General features: G+C 41.4%; 1 protein-coding gene and 1 pseudogene across 2 annotated transcripts in view; one reads left to right on the forward strand and one right to left on the reverse strand.

The window, feature by feature from the left end:
• Nucleotides 1-535: 535 nt before the first annotated feature.
• The window catches only part of HELB (DNA helicase B), a 52682-nt gene continuing 30944 nt past the window's right edge, over nucleotides 536-22273 (reverse strand). Inside the window, exons 12-13 of one of the 2 annotated variants that reach the window (XM_032645740.1) lie at nucleotides 8687-9181; nucleotides 536-3509 (exon numbers count right to left, since the gene is read on the reverse strand). In XM_032645740.1, the coding sequence (XP_032501631.1) occupies nucleotides 3405-3509; nucleotides 8687-9181 (600 nt within the window). In that variant the 3' untranslated portion in view covers nucleotides 536-3404. The remainder of the gene's footprint in view (nucleotides 3510-8686; nucleotides 9182-22273) is intronic. The other variant, XM_032645741.1, reaches the window with a different exon arrangement.
• LOC116760613 lies at nucleotides 2011-2253 on the forward strand (annotated as a pseudogene).

A 22273-nucleotide genomic window follows, 5' to 3' on the forward strand; every position in this document is an offset into this window, starting at 1 on the left:
GATATCACTTACATGTGGAATCTTAAAAAATAATAGAAATGAACTGATTTACAAAACACAAACAGACACAGAAAACAAACTTACGGTTACCAAATGGGAAAGGGGTGGGGATGGATAAATTAGGAGTTTGAGATTAGCACATACACACTACTATACATAAAATAGATAAGCAACAAGGACCTATTGTATAGCACAGGGAACTATATTCAATGTCTTTTAATAACCTTCAATAAAAAAGAATCTGAAGGGCTTCCCTGGTGGCGCAGTGGTTGAGAGTCCGCCTGCCAGTGCAGGGGACATGGGTTCGTGCCCCGATCCGGGAAGATCCCACGTGCCGCGGAGCGGCTGGGCCCGTGAGCCATGGCCGCTGAGCCTGCGCATTCGAAGCCTGTGCTCCGCAACGGGAGAGGCCACAACAGTGAGAGGCCCGCGTACCGCAAAAAAAAAAAAAAAAAGAATCTGAAAAAGAATATACTATGTATCTATAAATATAGATAACTCAATCACTTTGCTTTACACCTGAATCTAACACATTGTAAATCAGCTATACTTCAATTAAATAACAGCATAAAACTATACTCTGAAGCTATAAAACATCGTTGAAAGAAATGAAAGAAGACATAAATAGAAAGACATCCCATGTTTATAGATCAGAAGACTTAATATTGTTAAGATGGCAATACTCCCCAGATATATAGATTCAACAAAATCCCAGTTGGCTCCTCTGTCAATAAAATTGACAAGCTGATCCTAAAATTCATACGAAAAGCAAGGGACCCAGAAGAGCCAAAAGATCTTGAAAGAGAGGAGTAAATTGAAGGACTCACATTTCTTGATTTCCTTTTGTTTTTTGGCTGCACCACACAGCATGCAGGAATCTTATCTTGGTTCCCTGACCAGGGATTGAACCTGCACCCACTGCAGTGGAAGTGTGGAGTCTTAACCACTGGACCACCAGGTAAGTCCCCACATTTGTTGATTTCAAACCTGCAAAACTAATGAAGACTCATGGTGCTGGCATAAGGACAGATGTTTGGATAAATGGAATAGATAGAGAATCCAGAAATAAATCCTCACATTTATAATCAACTGATTTTTTGACAAGGATGCCAACACAATTCAATGGAGAAATAGTCACTTCAAGAAATGGAACTGGAACAACTGGAGAGCCACATGCAGAAGAATAAAGTTGGGCTCCTACCCCACCATATAAAAAAATTAACTCGAAATGAATCCAAGATTAAATGTAACACCTAGCACTATTTAACTCTTGTAAGAAAAAATAGGAGTAAGCCTTCATGACTTTAAATAAGCATTGGTTTCTCAGATGTAGCACCAATAGCACAAGCAATAACAACAAAAATACATACACTGGACATCATCACAATTAAAAATGTTTGTAAATAATGTTTCTAATGAGACTGGTATGTAGAATATATTAAGAACTCATACTCAATAATAAAAAGGAAAATAAACCAATTTTTGAGTGGACAAAGGATCTGAATAGACATTTCTCTGAAGACATACAAATGGCCAATAAACACACGAAAAGGTGATCAACATCATTAGTCATAAGGGAAAAGCAAATCAAAACCATTATGTCACTTCATATCCATGAAGATGGCTATAATTAAAAAGTCAGATAATAACAAATGCTGGAGACAATGGAGAAACTGGAACCCTCACACACTGCTGGTGTAAATATAAAATGGTACAGCTGCTTTGGAAAACAGTTTAGCATTTCCTCAAAAGGTTAAACATAGAGTTACCATACGACCAGCAATTCCATTCCTAGGTATATACTTAGAAGAAATGAAAATATATACCCACACAAAAACTTGTACACAGATGTTCAAAGCAACATTAGTTATGATAGCCAAAAAGAGGAAACAACCCACATGTCCATCAACTAATGAATGGATAAATTCAACATACCATATGCATACAATGGAATATTTCGTAATAAAAAGAAATGAAGGCCTTCCACCTCACTGCACTCCTGAAAGCAGGATGGGTCATGAGCAACTATACTAGAGCTACCTGCAAAAATTCAGCCAAGGTTCCTGATCTCGCCACATCAGCTCAAACCAGCATGGTCTGATCTGGAAATATTACCTCAATATATGCCGCCAGTTTTTCCATCAGTACACGAAAGATATAGGCTTCATCAAGCTGGATAAAATGACACTCCTTGAACGGATTATCCAAGACATACACCCAATAAAAGAAATAATGCTAGTTCTTTGTACATAATTTTTTTTTCAAACTTTAAAAAAGGGAGAGGGATGAAGCACTGTTACATGTTACAATGTGGATGAAGTCTGAAAACATTATTCTAAGTCAAAGTCAGTAACAAGAGATCATATATTGTATGATTCCATTTATACGAAATGTCTGAAATAGGCAAATCAATAGAGACAAAATAGATTAGCAGTTCTAGGGCTGAAGCGGAAAAGGGATTAGAGTTAAGAGGTACAGGGTTTCTTTGGGGGATGATAAAAATGTCCTAAAATCAATTGTGGTGAATTTACTAAAAGCCACTCAACTATGTAAACGGGTGAACTGTATGTGAATTATATCTCAGGAAGGCCATTTTTAAAACACTGGGATAACAGGTAAATTTTTCCTAACTTTTTCTTTTACCATTTAATAGTAAATGCAAAAAAACCAAATCACTGAGGAAAAAAAAATTTTCAAAGTGGAATATCTTTAAAACAATATACTCTCAGAAGAAATGATAACTATGTGACATGATAGACATATTAGCTAATGCTACAGTGGTGATTATATTGCAATATAGAAGTAGTGAATCAACATGGTGCACACCTTAAACTTACCCAATGTCCTATGTCAATTATATCTCAAATTAAGAAAACAAAAACAAAACCCAACGTGCTTCCAGCTCAGCAGGAATTTCCAGGAAAATGTACCAGGTAGGCCCAGGCAGCAGTGATGGAGCAAGTAGCAGCCTTGCGAGATGACCACTTTGCAGAAGACACAATGTCCTAGAATATGTGTCAGTAATTTAAGAGATATAATTACAGTTTATCTTTACCAGTGCTTCAACCCAATGGCAAGGATCACCCACAACGATGATGGAAATTAATAAGGCATTATTCTAAAAATAAAACACTTTTAAAAGTACAGAGGTTTTTTTAAAAAAATATATAACATATTTTTCCCTCATATATGACCAGTGCTGTCAGTTCTCCTGATGACAGATGTCAAAATCACTAAGGTTTTCTTGGATGAAATGATTTTAAAACATCTGCTAACACAAATGCCTTAAAATAAAACTCCAGTTAATAGACATCCTCTTTTGTCTTGATCCTTTGAAGCTATGACGTTCATTTTGTGTTGAATGGAAAAAAATAGACAATTACTTTGAGCAATCTGAAATAAAACTAAGTTTCTTGATTATTTGTAGGTTTGAAAAGTTGCCTGGGGGTTAAACTATTTAGTCTCAAATTCTGAAGTTTAGAAGACACTTGGGGAGATGATTCTTCCACCTGTTGGAACAATAAAAATGAAGTTAATTTTATAAAAATATAGTCAGTCTACCCTGTGTAATTCTATTCCCTCTGACTGCTTCTCAGAAGACATCATACATTTGCCCACCCCATGGAAGCCTGGAGCAGACCAGAGCCGTCAGCTGTCATCCTGCTTTCGCTCACTGTGGTAACGCCACTACCCACTTCCAGGACTGGCATGTAGAAGTGACTGTTTGCTAACTGAGTACATACATTTAATTTCTAAAAGTGTGGACAGGGTCCACTACATAATTTGGCAGTGCAAAATTAAAATGTGGGCCCCTTGTTCAAAAATTAAGAATTTCAAGATGACAAGCAGAGAACATTAAAACAAGCATGGGTTCCTTCTAAGCACGAAGCCCTGTATGACTGGCTGCCCAGTCCACGACGCCAGCTGTAGGTGTGGTTAAGACGATACACTGCAAGTACACCTCAAGTATACTCTTGGTACTGTTAGTGATTCCCAAGCACCAGTCAATGGACCAGTACAGTCATGAAGAAGATTCACCACCACAGGGAAAGAGAAAAATTAGCAAAACTCGACTCATCATTCATCACGCTAAATCTGTTCAATTTAGAGGACGGTGATGGTTAATTTCATGTGTTAACTTGGCTAAGCCACAGTACCCCGATATTTGGTTGAATAATACTGTTCTAGACGTTTCTTTGAAGGTACTTTTTAGATGAGATCAACGTTTAAATCAGCCGACTGAGTAAAGTGGATTACTCTCCATAATGTAGGTGGGCTTCATCCAATCAACTGAAAGCCTTAACAGAAAAAAGACTGACCTCCCCCCAGGAAGAAGGAATTCTGCCAGCAAACTACCTTCGGAACTTGAAATGCAACATCAACTCTTCTCTGAGCCTCCTATCTGCCAGCTCACCTGCAGATTTTGGACTCTACTAATACCAGCCTTCACAATGGCATAAGCCAACTCCTTAAAATAAATTCAGATAGATAGGTTAAATTAAATAGCCTAGATAGATAGATAGATGGAGACACACCCTATTGGTTCTGTTTCTCTAGGGAACTCTGAGTAAGACAAGGACTTTCTTTATTCAGGAACTATGTAATTATGTCTTTCCTAGCTTTTTTTATTTTTAAGTAAAAATGTCATTTTCTTTCAAAAAATTCCCGAAATCCTGCTTTAAACATGATAAATTTTAGCAATATTTTACACATATGTTTTTATTTTAAGGGTCATTTTTGTCACCCATCCCTTTTTTTCTTTGATGGTGGGAAGCTAGGCAAAAGGAAAAAAAAATAATCAGGTCAACATTTTCTTTGAGGACTTTTCTCCAAACCCAAAGCTATTAATTGACAGAAAAGCAAAAGCTTTCTTCTAGGAGGGAGGGGCTCAGGTATTTTAGTCATTGGTATTTGTAGAATCTCAATACTGGTTTAGCCCTTAGGTAGCAATACAAATGTGAAGGATGGATATGTGGGCAGCCCTTGTCATCGAATTTGATCTTTCACAAATGACACATCTCAATGCATCTGAAAGTCTGGAATTACGAGACAAAGAGGTCCCTAATTTATAGAAGTCCTGAAGCTTTGAATTCTAGTTTCCTCATTTCTAGGGATTCCTGTAAATGCCACATACTTGGGGCAAAACTTGTGAGAAAACTCATCCTCTTCAGTTAGAGGACTTTGCTTATACTGCTGCCATCATGCAGTGAGAACAACCCACACTGGGCAGCCCCCCAGCGTCACTCTGCGCTCCAGACCTTCAGGGACATTAGCCTCCCCCAGAGCTTAAAAGCTTTGGCAAGCTCAAAACTGATGATAAATAGTGCTGCCAATTTCTCTTCGTACCATCCTATAAACCATGATCCACCCACCCCATGTTGGTGCTAAGAAATAAAAAGCAAGAAACTTTTAGAAAAAGACTCTTTCCTTGGAACTGCTTCTGTTTTCTGCTCCAGGTCAAAAGCTTTATTTATCTCAGGGTCTTTGTAAGAGGTAACAAAGTTAATTAAAAAAAAAAAAAGATGCTTTGTTGAGATGGAAATTCCATCTCAGCAGAGTTGATCTCGAGTACTGAATGAAACTTAGAATCAGCAGTGATCCTACTATTTTGAAGAAGAAAAAAAGGGAAAACTCTTTTTTCTATGTCCACTTTTATCACTTTCTTTTTTATGGCTGAGTAATATTCCATTATATGCATGTGTATACATATATGTGTGTGTACACACACACACACACACACACACACACACACACACACACACACACCCCACAATGTCCCCAATCCTATCTAAGGGAAACTCCTCTACTTATGCTCTGGATTTTCCCATCTCACCCACTTTAGGACTCCATTCCTACAATTATCCCCTCTCTCTGAATCATGAATTTCTTGTTTTCCATTGGACCATTCCATCAATACCCTAGGATGCTTTAATGTACCCATCCAAAATAAATAAATCAATAAATCCTTCCTTGACCATGAGTTCTCCATCCAGATACAGCCCTATCTCTCTGCTCCTTTTCTTTTTTCTTTTTCTTTTTTTTTTTTTTTTTTTGTGGTACACGGGCCTCTCATTGTAGTGGCCTCTCCCGCTGCGGAGCACAGGCTCTGGACGCGCAGGCTCAGCAGCCATGGCTCACGGGCCCAGCCACTCCACGTCATGTGGGATCTTCCCGGACCGGGGCATGAACCCATGTCCCCTGCATCGGCAGATGGACTCTCAACCACTGCGCCACCAGGGAAGCCCTCTCTGCTCCTTTTCATAGCAACCTTCAAGAACCCTGCCTCTACTGCTTCCTCCACTCTCTCACCCCCTAGTCTCCGACCAGTCCACCCTAGGTAGACTTTTGTCCCCTCCCACCACCCTAGTCTTCCTTTTCTCTCACTCATACTTCTTTTCAGTCACCTTTGCCAGTTCTTCCTCCTCTGCCAGACCTCTGAAAGTTAGGAGTACCCCCAGAACTCAGTCTTAAGGCCTCCTCCTCTATCTGTGGCATCTCCTGAAATGAACCCACCACTACATGCTAATGACACCTAAATGGACATTTCCCTCCCTAACCTACCCTGAGGCTCTAAACTTCTCTACCAACCACTGCCTTTCTCAACAAGTCCACATATACATCTAATTAATAACTTAAACATAACATGCCGAAAGAGAACTCTCCACTTCCCCAAACCCAGTTCTCCTATTATCTTTCCCATCTCAAGAAACGGCACTACAATTCACCAAGTTGCTTCAGGCAGAAATCCAGGAATCGTCCTGGGTCACTGTTTGTTTTATCCCCTCACATCCAATCAGCAAGTCAAATAGACTCCATCTCCAACAGGCATCAAGAATCCAACCACTTCTCATCACCCTCGCTGCTCTTTCACTGCTCTCCCTGGGACAACCCTGACTGGTCTTCTTGCTTCCACCTTCCTTTCCACAGGTCACTCTCCATAGCAGAGAGATGCTTGTCAAGCATAATCAGATGATATCGCACCTTTGCTTAAAGCTCTCCAATGGATTCCCGTGGCAAGTAGGATAAGGTCCCAGCTGCCTCCTGTAGTCCTGCCTATCTCTCTGAGATCATCACATCTTCTCTCTTGCTCATTTGCTAGGCACACTGGTCTCCCTTCCCCTTCCAATAAGGTCATTCCTTCTCAGCTTTGCATGTTCTACACCCTCTGCCTGGGATGCTCTTCCTCAGGGCCTCAACCGCTGGCTTCTTTGCATCATTACTGCTCAGCTCACACGTAACCTCCTCAGCAAGGACTTACCAGACCACCATGGCAGAATAGCACCTCTTGCCCCCCTATTCCTACCAACCATGCCCTACCTCATTACCTGTATTTTCTTCATAGAATCTTTCTTGACCTGAAAACTTTTCTGTGGTATGGATTGCCTATGACCCACTGGTACAATGTAATGGCCATGAAGCCAGGGACCTGTTTCTCTCCCTCCAACATTTAGATCAGTGACTAGCAGAGAAGCTATGTTTTTTGGTTTCTTTTTTTCAAATGCTGAAAGAGAGGAGGCAGAGAAAAGGAAGAATCCAAAAAAACCAAAAGGAAGAGATGAGGATAAGTTTGGTTCAGTTGTAGTGAATAAATGAAGACTAGATTGACTAAAGAAAAAAAAAAGGAATAGTGGGAAATAAATGATGCTGGGAAAGATGGAATCGAACAGAGAAAGGTCTCAAATGCCAAGCCAGATTGCCTGGAATTTATGCAGCAGGAACTAGGGAGCCACTGAAGCCACTGAACTGCTGAATGCCCAGTGCCTGGAATGCAATGGACAGTTGAAAACTATTTGTTGACCAAATCACCAGTGCAAAGGTGACAGCTAAAACTGAGAGAATGGGATCAGTTCTCAAGGGAAAGAAGCCCTGAGCCTGGGGGAGATGTCTCCAGTCAGAGGAAGGGAAGAAAAGGAGGGAAGACATGAAAGGGAGACGAGCCAGAGATGGACGGGAAGTGTCAGAGGGAAAGGGAACACTGAAACCAAGGGAAGGAAACGTGGCAACAGCAACTGCAGTTAAAAATGTTCACTGGGGCTTCCCTGGTGGCGCAGTGGTTGAGGGTCCGCCTGCCGATGCAGGGGACACGGGTTCATGCCCCGGTCCGGGAAGATCCCACATGCCGCAGAGCGGCTGGGCCCGTGAGCCATGGCCGCTGAGCCTGCGCGTCCAGAGCCTGTGCTCTGCAACGGGAGAGGCCACAACAGTGAGAGGTCTGCGTACCGCAAAAAAAAAAAAAAAAAAAAAAGTTAACTGTCGGGGGGAAAAGTCCAGAATGAGACCTAAGAAAAGGCCTCTGAAGTTGATAAGAAGATGACTGGCACCAGCCACTTCAATGAAGCTGTGGAGATAAAAATGGGACCATGGCCTGCGAAAGGAAGGGGAAGGTGATGAGGAAGAGGAGGAAAGAAGATGCAGAAAGACTAGGAAGTTTCTCCTGGCATTCCGCCTCCATCAGTCCACTGACGCTGTCCAGAGTGCCAGCCTCAAGCAGAGGGAGAAACATCCAACCAAGATCAAGCTAAGATCCACCAGGATATATAGAAATAGAGAGGAAATGGGATAGAGGTGACGGGAACACTTGTTTTTTAAGCCCTGCGGCACTACGTGGCATTAAGAAAAATACACAGTCATTTATCAGCACACTGAGGCCAGCAATATTTACATAAAACCTGAACATCAGTCCTACCATAAGAATTTTGCTTGGACTTGCAGTGGCATTCATGCAACATGTTCTTTTGGACCCTCTCGATTGTGATGGATCCTCAATTGTACGCACTTCATCAGATGAAGATAATTTCCATCCTTCAGCAGAGGCAAACAGCGTGTCATCAGCCACAGAGGCCCTCCTTCTGGGGACGTAATCTGTCACCCTGTCATCTGTGGCTGTAGGGAGTGGGGATGCTGATGGATGTGTGCTGGGTCTCCTGCTGTCTTCAGAGCTCTTTGATGGGGATGCAAACTCTGCTGGAGGTGCACAGCTCTCGGAGAGCTTGTTTTGCAAAAAATGTTTTAAACGCGTTTTTCTGGGAACACTGTTTTTCATAATTGCGCTCCGAAGCTGAGACTCTTCTGCAATGACGTACACTCTGCACCGGCCCCGGGTCACCGCTGTGTACACGTGCTGCCAGTGCTGGCGGCCCGCCTTCCCAACCACATACACGACTGTCTTCTCCTCCGACCCCTGAGGGGAAATAATGCACGAAGGAGATTTAATACTGCATAATGGGTTCACGTCTCTGGAGAGTCTACGAAGGCAGAAAGGAGACAAGTCCTCAAAGTGCTCTCAAGAGCATTCTACCTGGCCAGAATATTCAAATGAATCCATCTGATGGGTTCCATTTCATTCATTATCCTGGAATTCCCATTTTCTAATTACGCTGCTAAGTTTGGGTGTCATAGATCCAGGTAGAAACCCAGCAATAAACTTTAAACCACACGCAGTGCTAAATCTTCCTTAATAAAAGAATTTGAAACGGCTGCATGGGCTTTATGTATAGATGTCTTACTCCACTGTTACTTACATAACAAAAAACAGACACCTGAAATATCTAATAATAGGAAATAGATAAATATATATGTATATATTTATTTTTCTATATCATGTATCTATATATGTTACAAACATCAGATATGCTTTAAAATATAACAAAATTTTAAAAACTTGATACATATATATAAAAAAATGATCACAACCATGTAACACAAAATAAAATTACTCTGATCAAAAATACGAAGTGCACATAAAGATGTAACAAAAACAAAGTAAATCACAAAGCAAGAAGGGAATCCTACCAAAAATTTAACCAGTCTGTTTCCAAACAGAGGGCCTATGGATGATTTTTTTTTCCTACTTTCCGTATTTTTCCAATGTTGAACCATTTATTACTCTTATCAAGATAAGACAAAAGAGAATGACGAACCTTTGTTTCTTGGGTGTAACAAACCAAGAACTATACTACAGGCAAGAAAAATGCTCAATGTCACCATGTAACTGTGAGAAAACAATGTCAAGGAAACAATAACAAATTGTGGCTATTCTTAGTCCCTGTATTTTCAGTGCCAACATAAACTAAGAAGGGGTTGGAGCCATTCTCTCTCCCAGCGTTCCCACATTCCTCTGCCTGAAAGAGGAATTGTGGGGAGACAAACAACAAGATGAGGCAGGGAGAAAATACACACCTGCACTAAAAAAAAACCTCGTACTTACCAAGCACTTCTACCTTGCTGGACACAGAGAGTTTGAACCAACTCCTCAGATTATAAAAGTTTGATAAGTACTTCCTTCCAATGCTGCCGAATCTCAGAAATGAATGTAAATGATACTTAATTCTACAAATGTTAAACACATTTGCTAGATATACAGCACCATCCCCCCATGCCCCCATGGACTTTATACTTTACACTGTATTTTTGTAAACAGGTAAACGTCTACCTAAACTTAACTGAGTTCTTAATCATCAATTAAATATCACTGAGAAAAATCTAATAGCCTCATAATCAGTCTCCCTGTACCCACATTTACTGCAATACACTGTCTTCACAGAGAGCAGCCACAGTGCTATTTGTCAAATGCAAATCTAGTCACATCAGATTCTGCTTAAAACCCATTAATGGCTCCCAGGCTCTCAAAAAAAAAAAAGTCCTAACTCCTTAATATGGCTCCTACAGCCCTTCAAGAGCCCGCCTTGGCCTTCCCCCTCCTTCCTCTCCCCCTTCCTTCCCATGAGCCAGGCTCCCTCAAGCACAAAGAACTTGCTTGTGATCCTGCCTGTGCTCCCCAGTCCCTGGCCTCCATCTGGCCTACTTCCGGATTAGCTGCCTGATCCATGTACTTTCCAGCGCCCTGTACTTCCTCTATCACAGTATTTTTACCTGACTGGACTGTCACCAACTGCCTTCTTAACTGTACTCTTCACTGGACTGTAAGCTCTGTGAAGGCAGGACCACATCTGTCTGGCTCACTGTTCTTTATCAGGTGTCTCATTGAGTGAATGAGGATAAAAATTAGACTGTCAGCCAAAGCTGTCCTCCGAAAGTGGGACATGGGCACCTACCTTCACCTCACAACCTGCTATTAATCATTTGCCCATGTCCTTAAATCTTCCTCAAATCATTAAGAACTGTCAAACTTCTTGAGGCAAGTTTTATTTATTTACTTCTGTAAATTTGTTCTAAAACTCAACTGGTATGAATAGACACAAACCATTAATGCCCTTCATGAGTTTGTGGACCTAGAATCTGAAAGTCTATATGGACCTTAGAGTGGGGGTCAAAAAACTTTTTCTGTGAAGGGTCAAAGCATCAGTATCTTAAGCTTTGTAGGCCAGATGGTCTCTATGGCAACCGCTCTGTTCTTCCTTTGTAGTGCAAGAGCAGCCATAACCAATATGTAAATGAATGTGGGACTGGGTTCCAATAAAAATTTATCTACCAAAACAGCTGGTGGACCAGATTTGCCTACCATATTGGATAACACAGTCCTAGAAGGCCCCAGGAGGTGACCTGGCCCACATCACTCCTCTAACCTCATCTCCTGTCACTCTCCCACACTGGCCTCCTTGCTGTTCCTGTTTCTCAAACCTGCTGGACAGCCTCTCCCACCTTAGAACTTTGGCCTTGGCTATTCTCTCTACCTAGAATGCTCTTGTCCCAGCTATTCACGTGGTTTAACTTCATGACCTCCTTCAAATCTTTGCTCAGATGCCACCTTGTCAGTGACGCCTACCCTGACCACCTATTTAAAATTACAACTGCACCTCACCCCCACCCCTTTTCCATAGCATTTACCACCTTCTCACATAATACATAGTTTACTTATTTTTTTCAATTACATCTGTCTCTATCCTCTTCCTTACCAAATATAATCCTCATAATGTCAAGTATCATTGACTATTTCATGGACTGACCTATTACCAAGCACAGAGAAGAGAGTCTGACTCAATACATTTTTGTTGAGCTCAACTGAACTTGAAGAACAAGCTATACTGATAGAAGACAACAATCACAAATGTTCTCAGCGGTAAGAGACATTATTTCAACCATGAAATAAGAGCCAGATTCAATGAAAAGAACATTCCAAGATATCCACTCCAATCTCCACCCAGTAGTAATAAAAACCCTTCACTACTTATTTGTCTAGAAATGCAACAGAAAAACTGGATTATAAGTCTGAAGAAATCAATAGAGCAAAACATTAATGAGTTGGAAAATAGGAGAGCTGATAAGAAATTCAGGTAACCAGTTCTGGAGGTCCAATATCCATACAGTAGAAGTTCTAGAAAGAAAAAACAGAGAAATCTGAGGATGAGATAATGAAATTATTTAAGAAAATTTCCCAAAATTGAAGAATATGAGTTTCCAGAATTCCAGAGTCCCCATCATAAAAATCCATGGGAGAAATTTCTCCCAGATCTCACAGCTAGGAATATTTGCCCTTCTCAACAACTGTTTGTTTGTTCATTTACTTTAACCTAATAGACAGAGTCAACTGACTGCTTCTCTCTTCGCTTTGGGAACTTTGGCCTTAAGGGAACTTAAAAGCTGAATCTGCAGTCTACATTAACACGCAAATAGGACAGTATGCATATCAGCATTCAATCCACTCTTGGCAGTAATCCTTTTATCATGTTTAACTTTATTTTCCACTTGACATGCATTTTTCTTTTTAAATAAATTTATTTATTTATTTATTTTTGGCTGCGTTGGGTCTTCATTGCTGCACAAGGGCTTTTCCTAGTTGCAGTGAGTGGGGGCTACTTTTCATAGTGGTACGCGGGCTTCTCATTGCAGTGGCTTCTCTTGTTACGGGGCATGGGCTCTAGGCGTGCAGTCTTCAGTAGTTGTGCCACGTGGGCTCAGTAGTTGTGGCTTGCGGCGCCTAGAGCACAGGCTCAGTAGCTGTGGCGCACGGGCTTAGTTGCTCTGCGACACGTGGGATCTTCCCAGACCAGGGCTCAAACCAGTGTCCCCTGCATTGGCAGGCGGATTCTTAACCACTGCACCACCAGGGAAGTCCCTGACATGCATTTCTTTATATTTTAAAAAATCATGCTCAACTGTGGGCACTTTTTGTAAGCCATTTCAAATTCTTTCTGGAACTGGGGTGGGGTAAGTTAATAAATAAAACACCATCCACTTTGGGAAAAAAACCCTATGCTAATTAATGTTTGCCTACTATTAGAGGATATAGTCTAACCTATAAAATTTTCTACATAAAAATGAAAGTGGGGGGGGACCTTGAAGATGGCGGAAGAGTAAGACGCGGAGATCGCCTTCCTCCCCACGGATACACCAGAAATACATCCACACGTGGAACAACTCCTACAGAACTCCTACTGAAGGCTGGCAGAAGACCTCAGACCTCCCAAAAGGCAAGAAACTCCCCACGTACCTGGGTAGGGCAAAAGAAAAAACAGAGACAAAAGAATAAGGACGGCACCTGCACCAGTGGGAGGGAGCTGTGAAGGAGGAAAAGTTTCCACACACTAGGAAGCCCCTCCGCGGGCGGAGACTGCGGGAGGCAGAGGGGGGAGTTTCGGGACCGCGGAGTAGTGCACAGCGACGGGTGCGGAGGGCAAAGCGGGGAGATTCCTGCACAGACGATCGGTGCCGACCGGCACTCACCAGCCCGAGTGGCTTGTCTGCTCACCCGCCGGGGCGGGCGGGGCTGCGAGCTGAGGCTCGGGTTTTGGATTTGGACGGAGCTCAGGGAGAGGACTGGGGTTGGCGGCTTGAACATAGCCTGAAGGGGTTAGTGCACCACGACTAGCCGGGAGGGAGTTCGGGGAAAAGCCTGCACCAGCCGAAGAGGCAAGAGACTTTTTCTTCCCTCTTTGTCTCCTGGTGCGCGAGGAGAGGGGTTTAAGAGCGCTGCTTAAAGGAACTCCAGAGACGGGCGCGAGCCGCGGCTGAGGGCGCGAGCCCCCGAGACAGGCGCGAGCCGCGGCTGAAAGCGCAAACCCCAGAGACGGGCGCGAGCCGCGGCTAAAACCGCGGACCCCAGAGACGGGCGGGAGACGCTAAGGCTGCTGCTGCCGCCACCAAGGGGCCTGTGTGCGAGCACAGGTCACTCTCCACACCCCTCTTCCGCGGAGCCTGTGCAGCCCGCCACTGCCAGGTTCCCGGGATCCAGGGACAACTTCCCCGGGAGTACGCACGGCGGGTCTCAGGCTGGTGCAACGTCACGCCGGCCTCTGCCGCAACGTCACGCTGCCTCTGCAGCTGCAGGCCCGCCCCGCACGTAGTGCCCCTCCTACCCCCATTCCCCAACCCCCGGCCTGAGTGAGCCGGAGGCCCCGAATCAGCGGCTCCTTTAACCCCGTCCTGGCTGAGCGAAAAAACAGACGCCCTCCAGCGACCTACACGCAGAGGCAGGGCCAAATCCAAAGCTGAGCTCCTGTGAGCTGTGAAAACAAAGAAGAGAAAGGGAAATCTCTCCCAGCAGCCACAGAAGCAGCGGATTAAAGCTCCACAATCAACTTGATATACCCTGCATCTGTGGAATACCTGAATAGACAAGGAATGATCCCAAATTGAAGAGGTGGAATTTAGGAGCGAAATCTATGATTTTTTTCCCTTTTCCTCTTTTTGTGAAGGTGTACGTGTATGCTCCTGTGTGACATCTAGTCTGTATACTCTAGCTTCCACCATTTGTCCTAGGGCTCTATCCGTCCATGACTTTTTTTTAAAAATTCTTTTTCTTAATAATTAAGTTTAATTGTAATAACTTTATTATACTTTACCTTCGTTCTTTCTTTCTTTCCTTCCTTCCCTCCCTCCTTTAGACAACGAATCACCCCAAATTGAGGAGGTGGTCTCAGGGAGCAGGATTTATGATTTTTCCCCCTTTACCTCTTTTTGTGAAGGTGTATGTGTATGCTTCTGTGTAAGATTTTCTCTGTATAGCTTTGCTTCCAACATTTGTCCTAAGGTTCTATCCGTCCCTTTTTTTTTTTTCTAAATATTTTTTAATTCAATAACTATATTATACTTTATTTTATTTTTACTGTATCATCTTTCTTTCTGTCTTTTTTTCCTTCTTTCCCTCCTTCCTTCCTTCCTCCCTCCCTCCCTCCCTCCCTCCTTTCTTTCCTTCTTTGCTTCTTTCTTCCTTCCTTCCTTTCCTCCTTTCCTTCTTTCTTTCCTCATACTTCTACTAATTCTCTCTACTTTTTCTCCCTTTTATTCTGAGCCGTGTGGATGAAAGGCTCTTGGTGCTCCAGCCAGGAGTCAGGGCTCTGCCTCTGAGGTAGGAGAGCCAACTTCAGGTCACTGGTCAACAAGAGACCTCCCAGCTCCACATAATATTAAACAGCGGAAATCTCCCAGAGACCTCCATCTTAACACCAGCACCCAGCTTCACTCAACGACCAGCAAGCCACAGTGCTGGACAACCTATGCCAAACAACTAGCAAAACAGGAACACAACCCCACCCATTAGCAGAGAGGCTGCCTAAAATCATAATAAGGCCACAGACACCCCAAAACACACCACCAGACGTGAACCTGCCCACTAGAGAGACAAGATCCAGCCTCATCCAGCACAACACAGGCACTAGTCCCCTCCACCAGGAAGCCTACACAACCCGCTGAAACAACCTTAGCCACTGGAGACAGACATCAAAAACAACGGGAACTACGAACCTGCAGCCTGCAAAAAGGAGACCCCAAACACAGTAAGATAAGCAAAATGAGAAGACAGAAAAACACACAGCAGATGAAGGAGCAAGATAAAAACCCACCAGACCTAACAAATGAAGAGGAAATAGGCAATCTACCTGAAAAAGAATTCAGAATAATGATAGTAAGGATGATCCGAAATCTTGGAAGTAGAATGGACAAAATGCAAGAAACAGTTAACAAGGACCTACAAGAACTAAAGATGAAACAAGCAACGATGAACAATGCAATAAATGAAATTAAAATCACTCTAGATAGGATCAGTAGCAGAATAACTGAGGCAGAAGAACGGATAAGTGACCTGGAAGATAAAGTAGTGGAAATAACTACTGCAGAGCAGAATAAAGAAAAAAGAATGAAAAGAACTGAGGACAGTCTCAGAGACCTCTGGGACAACATGAAACGCACCAACATTCGAATTATAGGGGTTCCAGAAGAAGAAGAAAGAAAGAAAGGGACTGAGAAAATATTTGAAGAGATTATAGTTGAAAACTTCCCTAATATGGGAAAGGAAATAGTTAATCAAGTCCAGGAAGCACAGAGGGTCCCATACAGGATAAATACAAGGAGAAACACGCCAAGACACATATTAATCAAACTGTCAAAAATTAAATACAAAGAAAGCATATTAAAAGCAGCAAGGGAAAAACAACAAATAACACACAAGGGAATCCCCATAAGGTTAACAGCGGACCTCTCAGCAGAAACCCTACAAGCCAGAAGGGAGTGGCAGGACATACTGAAAGTGATGAAGGAGAATAGCCTGAAACCAAGACTACTCTACCCAGCAAGGATCTCATTCACATTTGATGGAGAAATTAAAACCTTTACAGACAAGCAAAAGCTGAGAGAGTTCAGCACCACCAAACCAGCTTTACAACAAATGCTAAAGGAACTTCTCTAGACACGAAACACAAGAGAAGGAAATGACCTATAGTAGCGAACCCAAAACAATATATAAAATGGAAATAGGAACATACATATCAATAATTACCTTAAATGTAAATGGACTAAATGCTCCCACCAAAAGACACAGATTGGCTGAATGGATACAAAAACAAGACCCTTATATATGCTGTCTACAAGAGACCCACTTCAGAACTAGAGACACATACAGACTGAAAGTAAGGGGATGGAAAAAGATATTCCATGCAAATGGAAACCAAAAGAAAGCTGGAGTAGCAATTCTCATATCAGACAAAATAGACTTTAAAATAAGGACTATTAAAAGGGACAAAGAAGGACACTACATAATGATCAAGGGATCGATCCAAGAAGAAGATATAACAATTGTAAATATTTATGCACCCAACATAGGAGCACCTCAATACATAAGGCAAATACTAACAACCATAAAAGGGGAGATCAACAGTAACACATTCATAGTAGGGGACTTTAACACCCCACTTTCACCCATGGACAGATCATCCAAAATGAAAATAAATAAGGAAACACAAGCTTTACATGATACATTAAACAAGATGGACTTAATTGATATTTATAGGACACTCCATCCAAAAACAACAGAATACACATTTTTCTCAAGTGCTCATGGAACATTCTCCAGGATAGATCATATCTTGGGTCACAAATCAAGCCTTGGTAAATTTAAGAAAACTGAAATTGTATCAAGTATCTTTTCCGACCACAACGCCATGAGACTAGATATCAATTACAGGAAAAGATCTGTAAAAAATACAAACACATGGAGGCTAAACAATACACTACTTAATAATGAAGTGATCACTGAAGAAATCAAAGAGGAAATAAAAAAATACCTAGAAACAAATGACAATGGAGACACAACGACCCAAAACCTATGGGATGCAGCAAAAGCAGTTCTAAGGGGGAAGTTTATAGCAATACAAGCCCACCTTAAGAAGCAGGAAACATCTCGAATAAACAACCTAACCTTGCACCTCAAGCAATTAGAGAAAGAAGAACAAAAAAACCCCAAAGCTAGCAGAAGGAAAGAAATCATAAAAATCAGATCAGAAATAAATGAAAAAGAAATGAAGGAAACAATAGCAAAGATCAATAAAACAAAAAGCTGGTTCTTTGAGAAGATAAACAAAATAGATAAACCACTAGCCAGACTCATCAAGAAAAAAAGGGAGAAGACTCAAATCAATAGAATTAGAAATGAAAAAGGAGAAGTAACAACTGACACTGCAGAAATAAAAAAAATCATGAGAGATTACTACAAGCAACTCTATGCCAATAAAATGGACAATCTGGAAGAAATGGACAAATTCTTAGAAATGCACAACCTGCCAAGACTGAATCAGGAAGAAATAGAAAATATGAACAGACCAATCACAAGCACTGAAATTGAAACTGTGATTAAAAACCTTCCAACAAACAAAAGCCCAGGACCAGATGGCTTCACAGGTGAATTCTATCAAACGTTTAGAGAAGAGCTAACACCTATCCTTCTCAAACTCTTCCAAAATATAGCAGAGGGAGGAACACTCCCAAATTCCTTCTACGAAGCCACCATCACCTTGATACCAAAACCAGACAAGGATGTCACAAAGAAAGAAAACTACAGGCCAATATCACTGATGAACATAGATGCAAAAATCCTCAACAAAATACTAGCAAACAGAATCCAACAGCACATTAAAAGGATCATACACCATGATCAAGTGGGGTTTATTCCAGGAATGCAAGGATTCTTCAATATACGCAAATCTATCAATGTGATAAACCATATTAACAAATTGAAGGAGAAAAACCATATGATCATCTCAATAGATGCAGAGAAAGCTTTCGACAAAATTCAACACCCATTTATGATAAAAACCCTCCAGAAAGTAGGCATAGAGGGAACTTTCCTAAACATAATAAAAGCCATATATGACAAGCCCACAGCAAACATCATCCTCAATGGTGAAAAACTGAAAGCATTTCCACTAAGATCAGGAACAAGACAAGGTTGCCCACTCTCACCACTCTTATTCAACATAGTTTTGGAAGTTTTAGCCACAGCAATCAGAGAAGAAAAGGAAATAAAAGGAATCCAAATCGGAAAAGAAGAGGTAAAGCTGTCACTGTTTGCAGATGACATGATACTATACATAGAGAATCCTAAAGATGCTACCAGAAAACTACTAGAGCTAATCAATGAATTTGGTAAAGTAGCAGGATACAAAATTAATGCACAGAAATCTCTGGCATTCCTATATACTAATGATGAAAAATCTGAAAGTGAAATCAAGAAAACACTCCCATTTACCATTGCAACAAAAAGAATAAAATATCTAGGAATAAACCTACCTAAGGATACGAAAGACCTGTATGCAGAAAATTATAAGACACTGATGAAAGAAATTAAAGATGATACAAATAGATGGAGAGATATACCATGTTCTTGGATGGGAAGAATCAACATTGTGAAAATGACTCTACTACCCAAAGCAATCTACAGATTCAATGCAATCCCTATCAAACTACCACTGGCATTTTTCACAGAACTAGAACAAAAAATTTCGCAATTTGTATGGAAACACAAAAGACCCCGAATAGCCAAAGCAATCTTGAGAACGAAAAAAGGAGCTGGAGGAATAAGGCTCCCTGACTTCAGACTATATTATAAAGCAACAGTAATCAAGACAGTATAGTACTGGCACAAAAACAGAAAGATAGATCAGTGGAACAGGATAGAAAGCCCAGAGATAAACCCACGCACATATGGACACCTTATCTTTGATAAAGGAGGCAGGAATGTACAGTGGAGAAAGGACAGCCTCTTCAATAAATGGTGCTGGGAAAACTGGACAGGTACATGTAAAAGTATGAGATTAGATCACTCCCTAACACCATACACAAAAATAAGCTCAAAATGGATTAAAGACCTAAATGTAAGGCCAGAAACTATCAAACTCTTAGAAGAAAACATAGGAAGAACACTCTATGACATAAATCACAGCAAGATCCTTTCTGACCCACCTCCTAGAGTAATGGAAATAAAAACAAAAATAAACAAATGGGACCTAATGAAACTTCAAAGCTTTTGCACAGCAAAGGAAACCATAACCAAGACCAAAAGACAACCCTCAGAATGGGAGAAAACATTTGCAAATGAAGCAACTGACAAAGGATTAATCTCCAAAATTTACAAGCAGCTCATGCAGCTCAATAACAAAAATACAAACAACCCCATCCAAAAATGGGCAGAAGACCTAAATAGACATTTCTCCAAAGAAGATATACAGAATAGCCAACAAACACATGAAAGAATGCTCAACATCATTAATCATTAGAGAAATGCAAATCAAAACTACAATGAGATATCATCTCACACCAGTCAGAATGGCCATCATCAAAAAATCAAGAAACAATAAATGCTGGAGAGGGTGTGGAGAAAAGGGGACACTCTTGCACTGCTGGTGGGAATGTGAATTGGTTCAGCCACTGTGGAGAACAGTATGGAGGTTCCTTAAAAAACTACAAATAGAATTACCATATGACCCAGCAATCCCACTACTTGGCATATACCCTGAGAAAACCAAAATTCAAAGAGAGTCATGTACCAAAATGTTCATTGCAGCTCTATTTACAATAGCCAGGACATGGAAACAACCTAAGCGCCCATCATCGGATGAATGGATAAAGAAGATGTGGCACATATACACAATGGAATATTACTCAGCCTTAAAAAGAAATGAAATTGAGCTATTTGTAATGAGATGGATAGACCTAGAATCTGTCATACAGAGTGAAGTAAGTCAGAAAGAAAAAGACAAATACCGTATGCTAACACATATATATGGAATTTAAGGGAAAAAAATGTCATGAAGAACCTAGGGGTAAGATAGGAATAAAGACGCAGACCTACTGGAGAACGGACTTAAGGATATGGGGAGGGGGAAGGGTGAGTTTTGACAGGGCGAGAGAGAGTCATGGACATATACACACTAACAAACGTAGTAAGGTAGATAGCTGGGGGGAAGCAGCCGCAAGGCACAGGGATATTAGCTCGGTGCTTTGTGACAGCCTGGAAGGGTGGGATGGGGAGAGTGGGAGGGAGGGAGACGCAAGAGGGAAGACATATGGGAACATATGTATATGTATAGCTGATTCACTTTGTTGTAAAGCAGAAACTAACACACCATTGTAAAGCAATTATACCCCAATAAAGATGTTTAAAAAAAAAAAAAAAAAAAAAAAACTACAAATAGAATTACCATATGACCCAGCAATCCCACTACTTGGCATATACCCTGAGAAAACCAAAATTCAAAGAGAGTCATGTACCAAAATGTTCATTGCAGCTCTATTTACAATAGCCAGGACATGGAAACAACCTAAGCGCCCATCATCGGATGAATGGATAAAGAAGATGTGGCACATATACACAATGGAATATTACTCAGCCTTAAAAAGAAATGAAATTGAGCTATTTGTAATGAGATGGATAGACCTAGAATCTGTCATACAGAGTGAAGTAAGTTAGAAAGAAAAAGACAAATACCGTATGCTAACACATATATATGGAATTTAAGGGAAAAAAATGTCATGAAGAACCTAGGGGTAAGATAGGAATAAAGACGCAGACCTACTGGAGAACGGACTTAAGGATATGGGGAGGGGGAAGGGTGAGTTTTGACAGGGCGAGAGAGAGTCATGGACATATACACACTAACAAACGTAGTAAGGTAGATAGCTGGGGGGAAGCAGCCGCAAGGCACAGGGATATTAGCTCGGTGCTTTGTGACAGCCTGGAAGGGTGGGATGGGGAGAGTGGGAGGGAGGGAGACGCAAGAGGGAAGACATATGGGAACATATGTATATGTATAGCTGATTCACTTGGTTGTAAATCAGAAACTAACACACCATTGTAAAGCAATTATACCCCAATAAAGATGTTTAAAAAAAAAAAAAAAAAAAAAAGTGAAAGTGGGGGCTTCCCTGGTGGTGCAGTGCTTAAGAACCCACCTGCCAATGCAGGGGACACAGGTTCAAGCCCTGGTCTGGGAGGTTCCCACATGCCGCGGAGCAACTAAGCCCGCGTGCCACAGCTAGTGAGCCTGTGAGCCACAACTACTGAAGCCTGCACTCCTAGAGCCTGTGCTCCACAACAAGAGAAGCCACCACAATGAGAAGCCCACGCACTGCAATGAAGAGTAGCCCCCGCTCATCACAACTAGAGAAAGCCCACACACAGCAACAAAGACCCAACGCAGCCAAAAATAAATAAATAAAATAAATTTATATTAAAAAAAAAGAAAATGGATGCAGCCTTGTCACCAAAACAACACAATGGCAGAGAGAGGAGTTCAAAACAATGAGATAAATAACAGAGCCACAAATAACTTGTGAGAATTAAAAAATATTAAAGTTGAAAAGCAAGTTGCAGCAAATGCAATGTGGTGTCCAGAATAAGATTCTGGAACAGAAAAAGGCCATTAATGGACAAACTGGTGAAATCAAAATAAAGTGTATTTTTTAGTTAATAGTACTGTACCAATAGTAGTTTCTTAGTTTTGACAAATATACCATAGTTATATAAGATGCTAATATTAGGGAAAGCTGGGCGAAGGGTACACGGGAACTCTCTGTACTAACTTCCCAACTCTTCCATAAATCTAAA

This window comes from Phocoena sinus, chromosome 10, assembly GCF_008692025.1.
Source record: "Phocoena sinus isolate mPhoSin1 chromosome 10, mPhoSin1.pri, whole genome shotgun sequence".
Lineage (NCBI taxonomy): Eukaryota > Metazoa > Chordata > Mammalia > Artiodactyla > Phocoenidae > Phocoena > Phocoena sinus.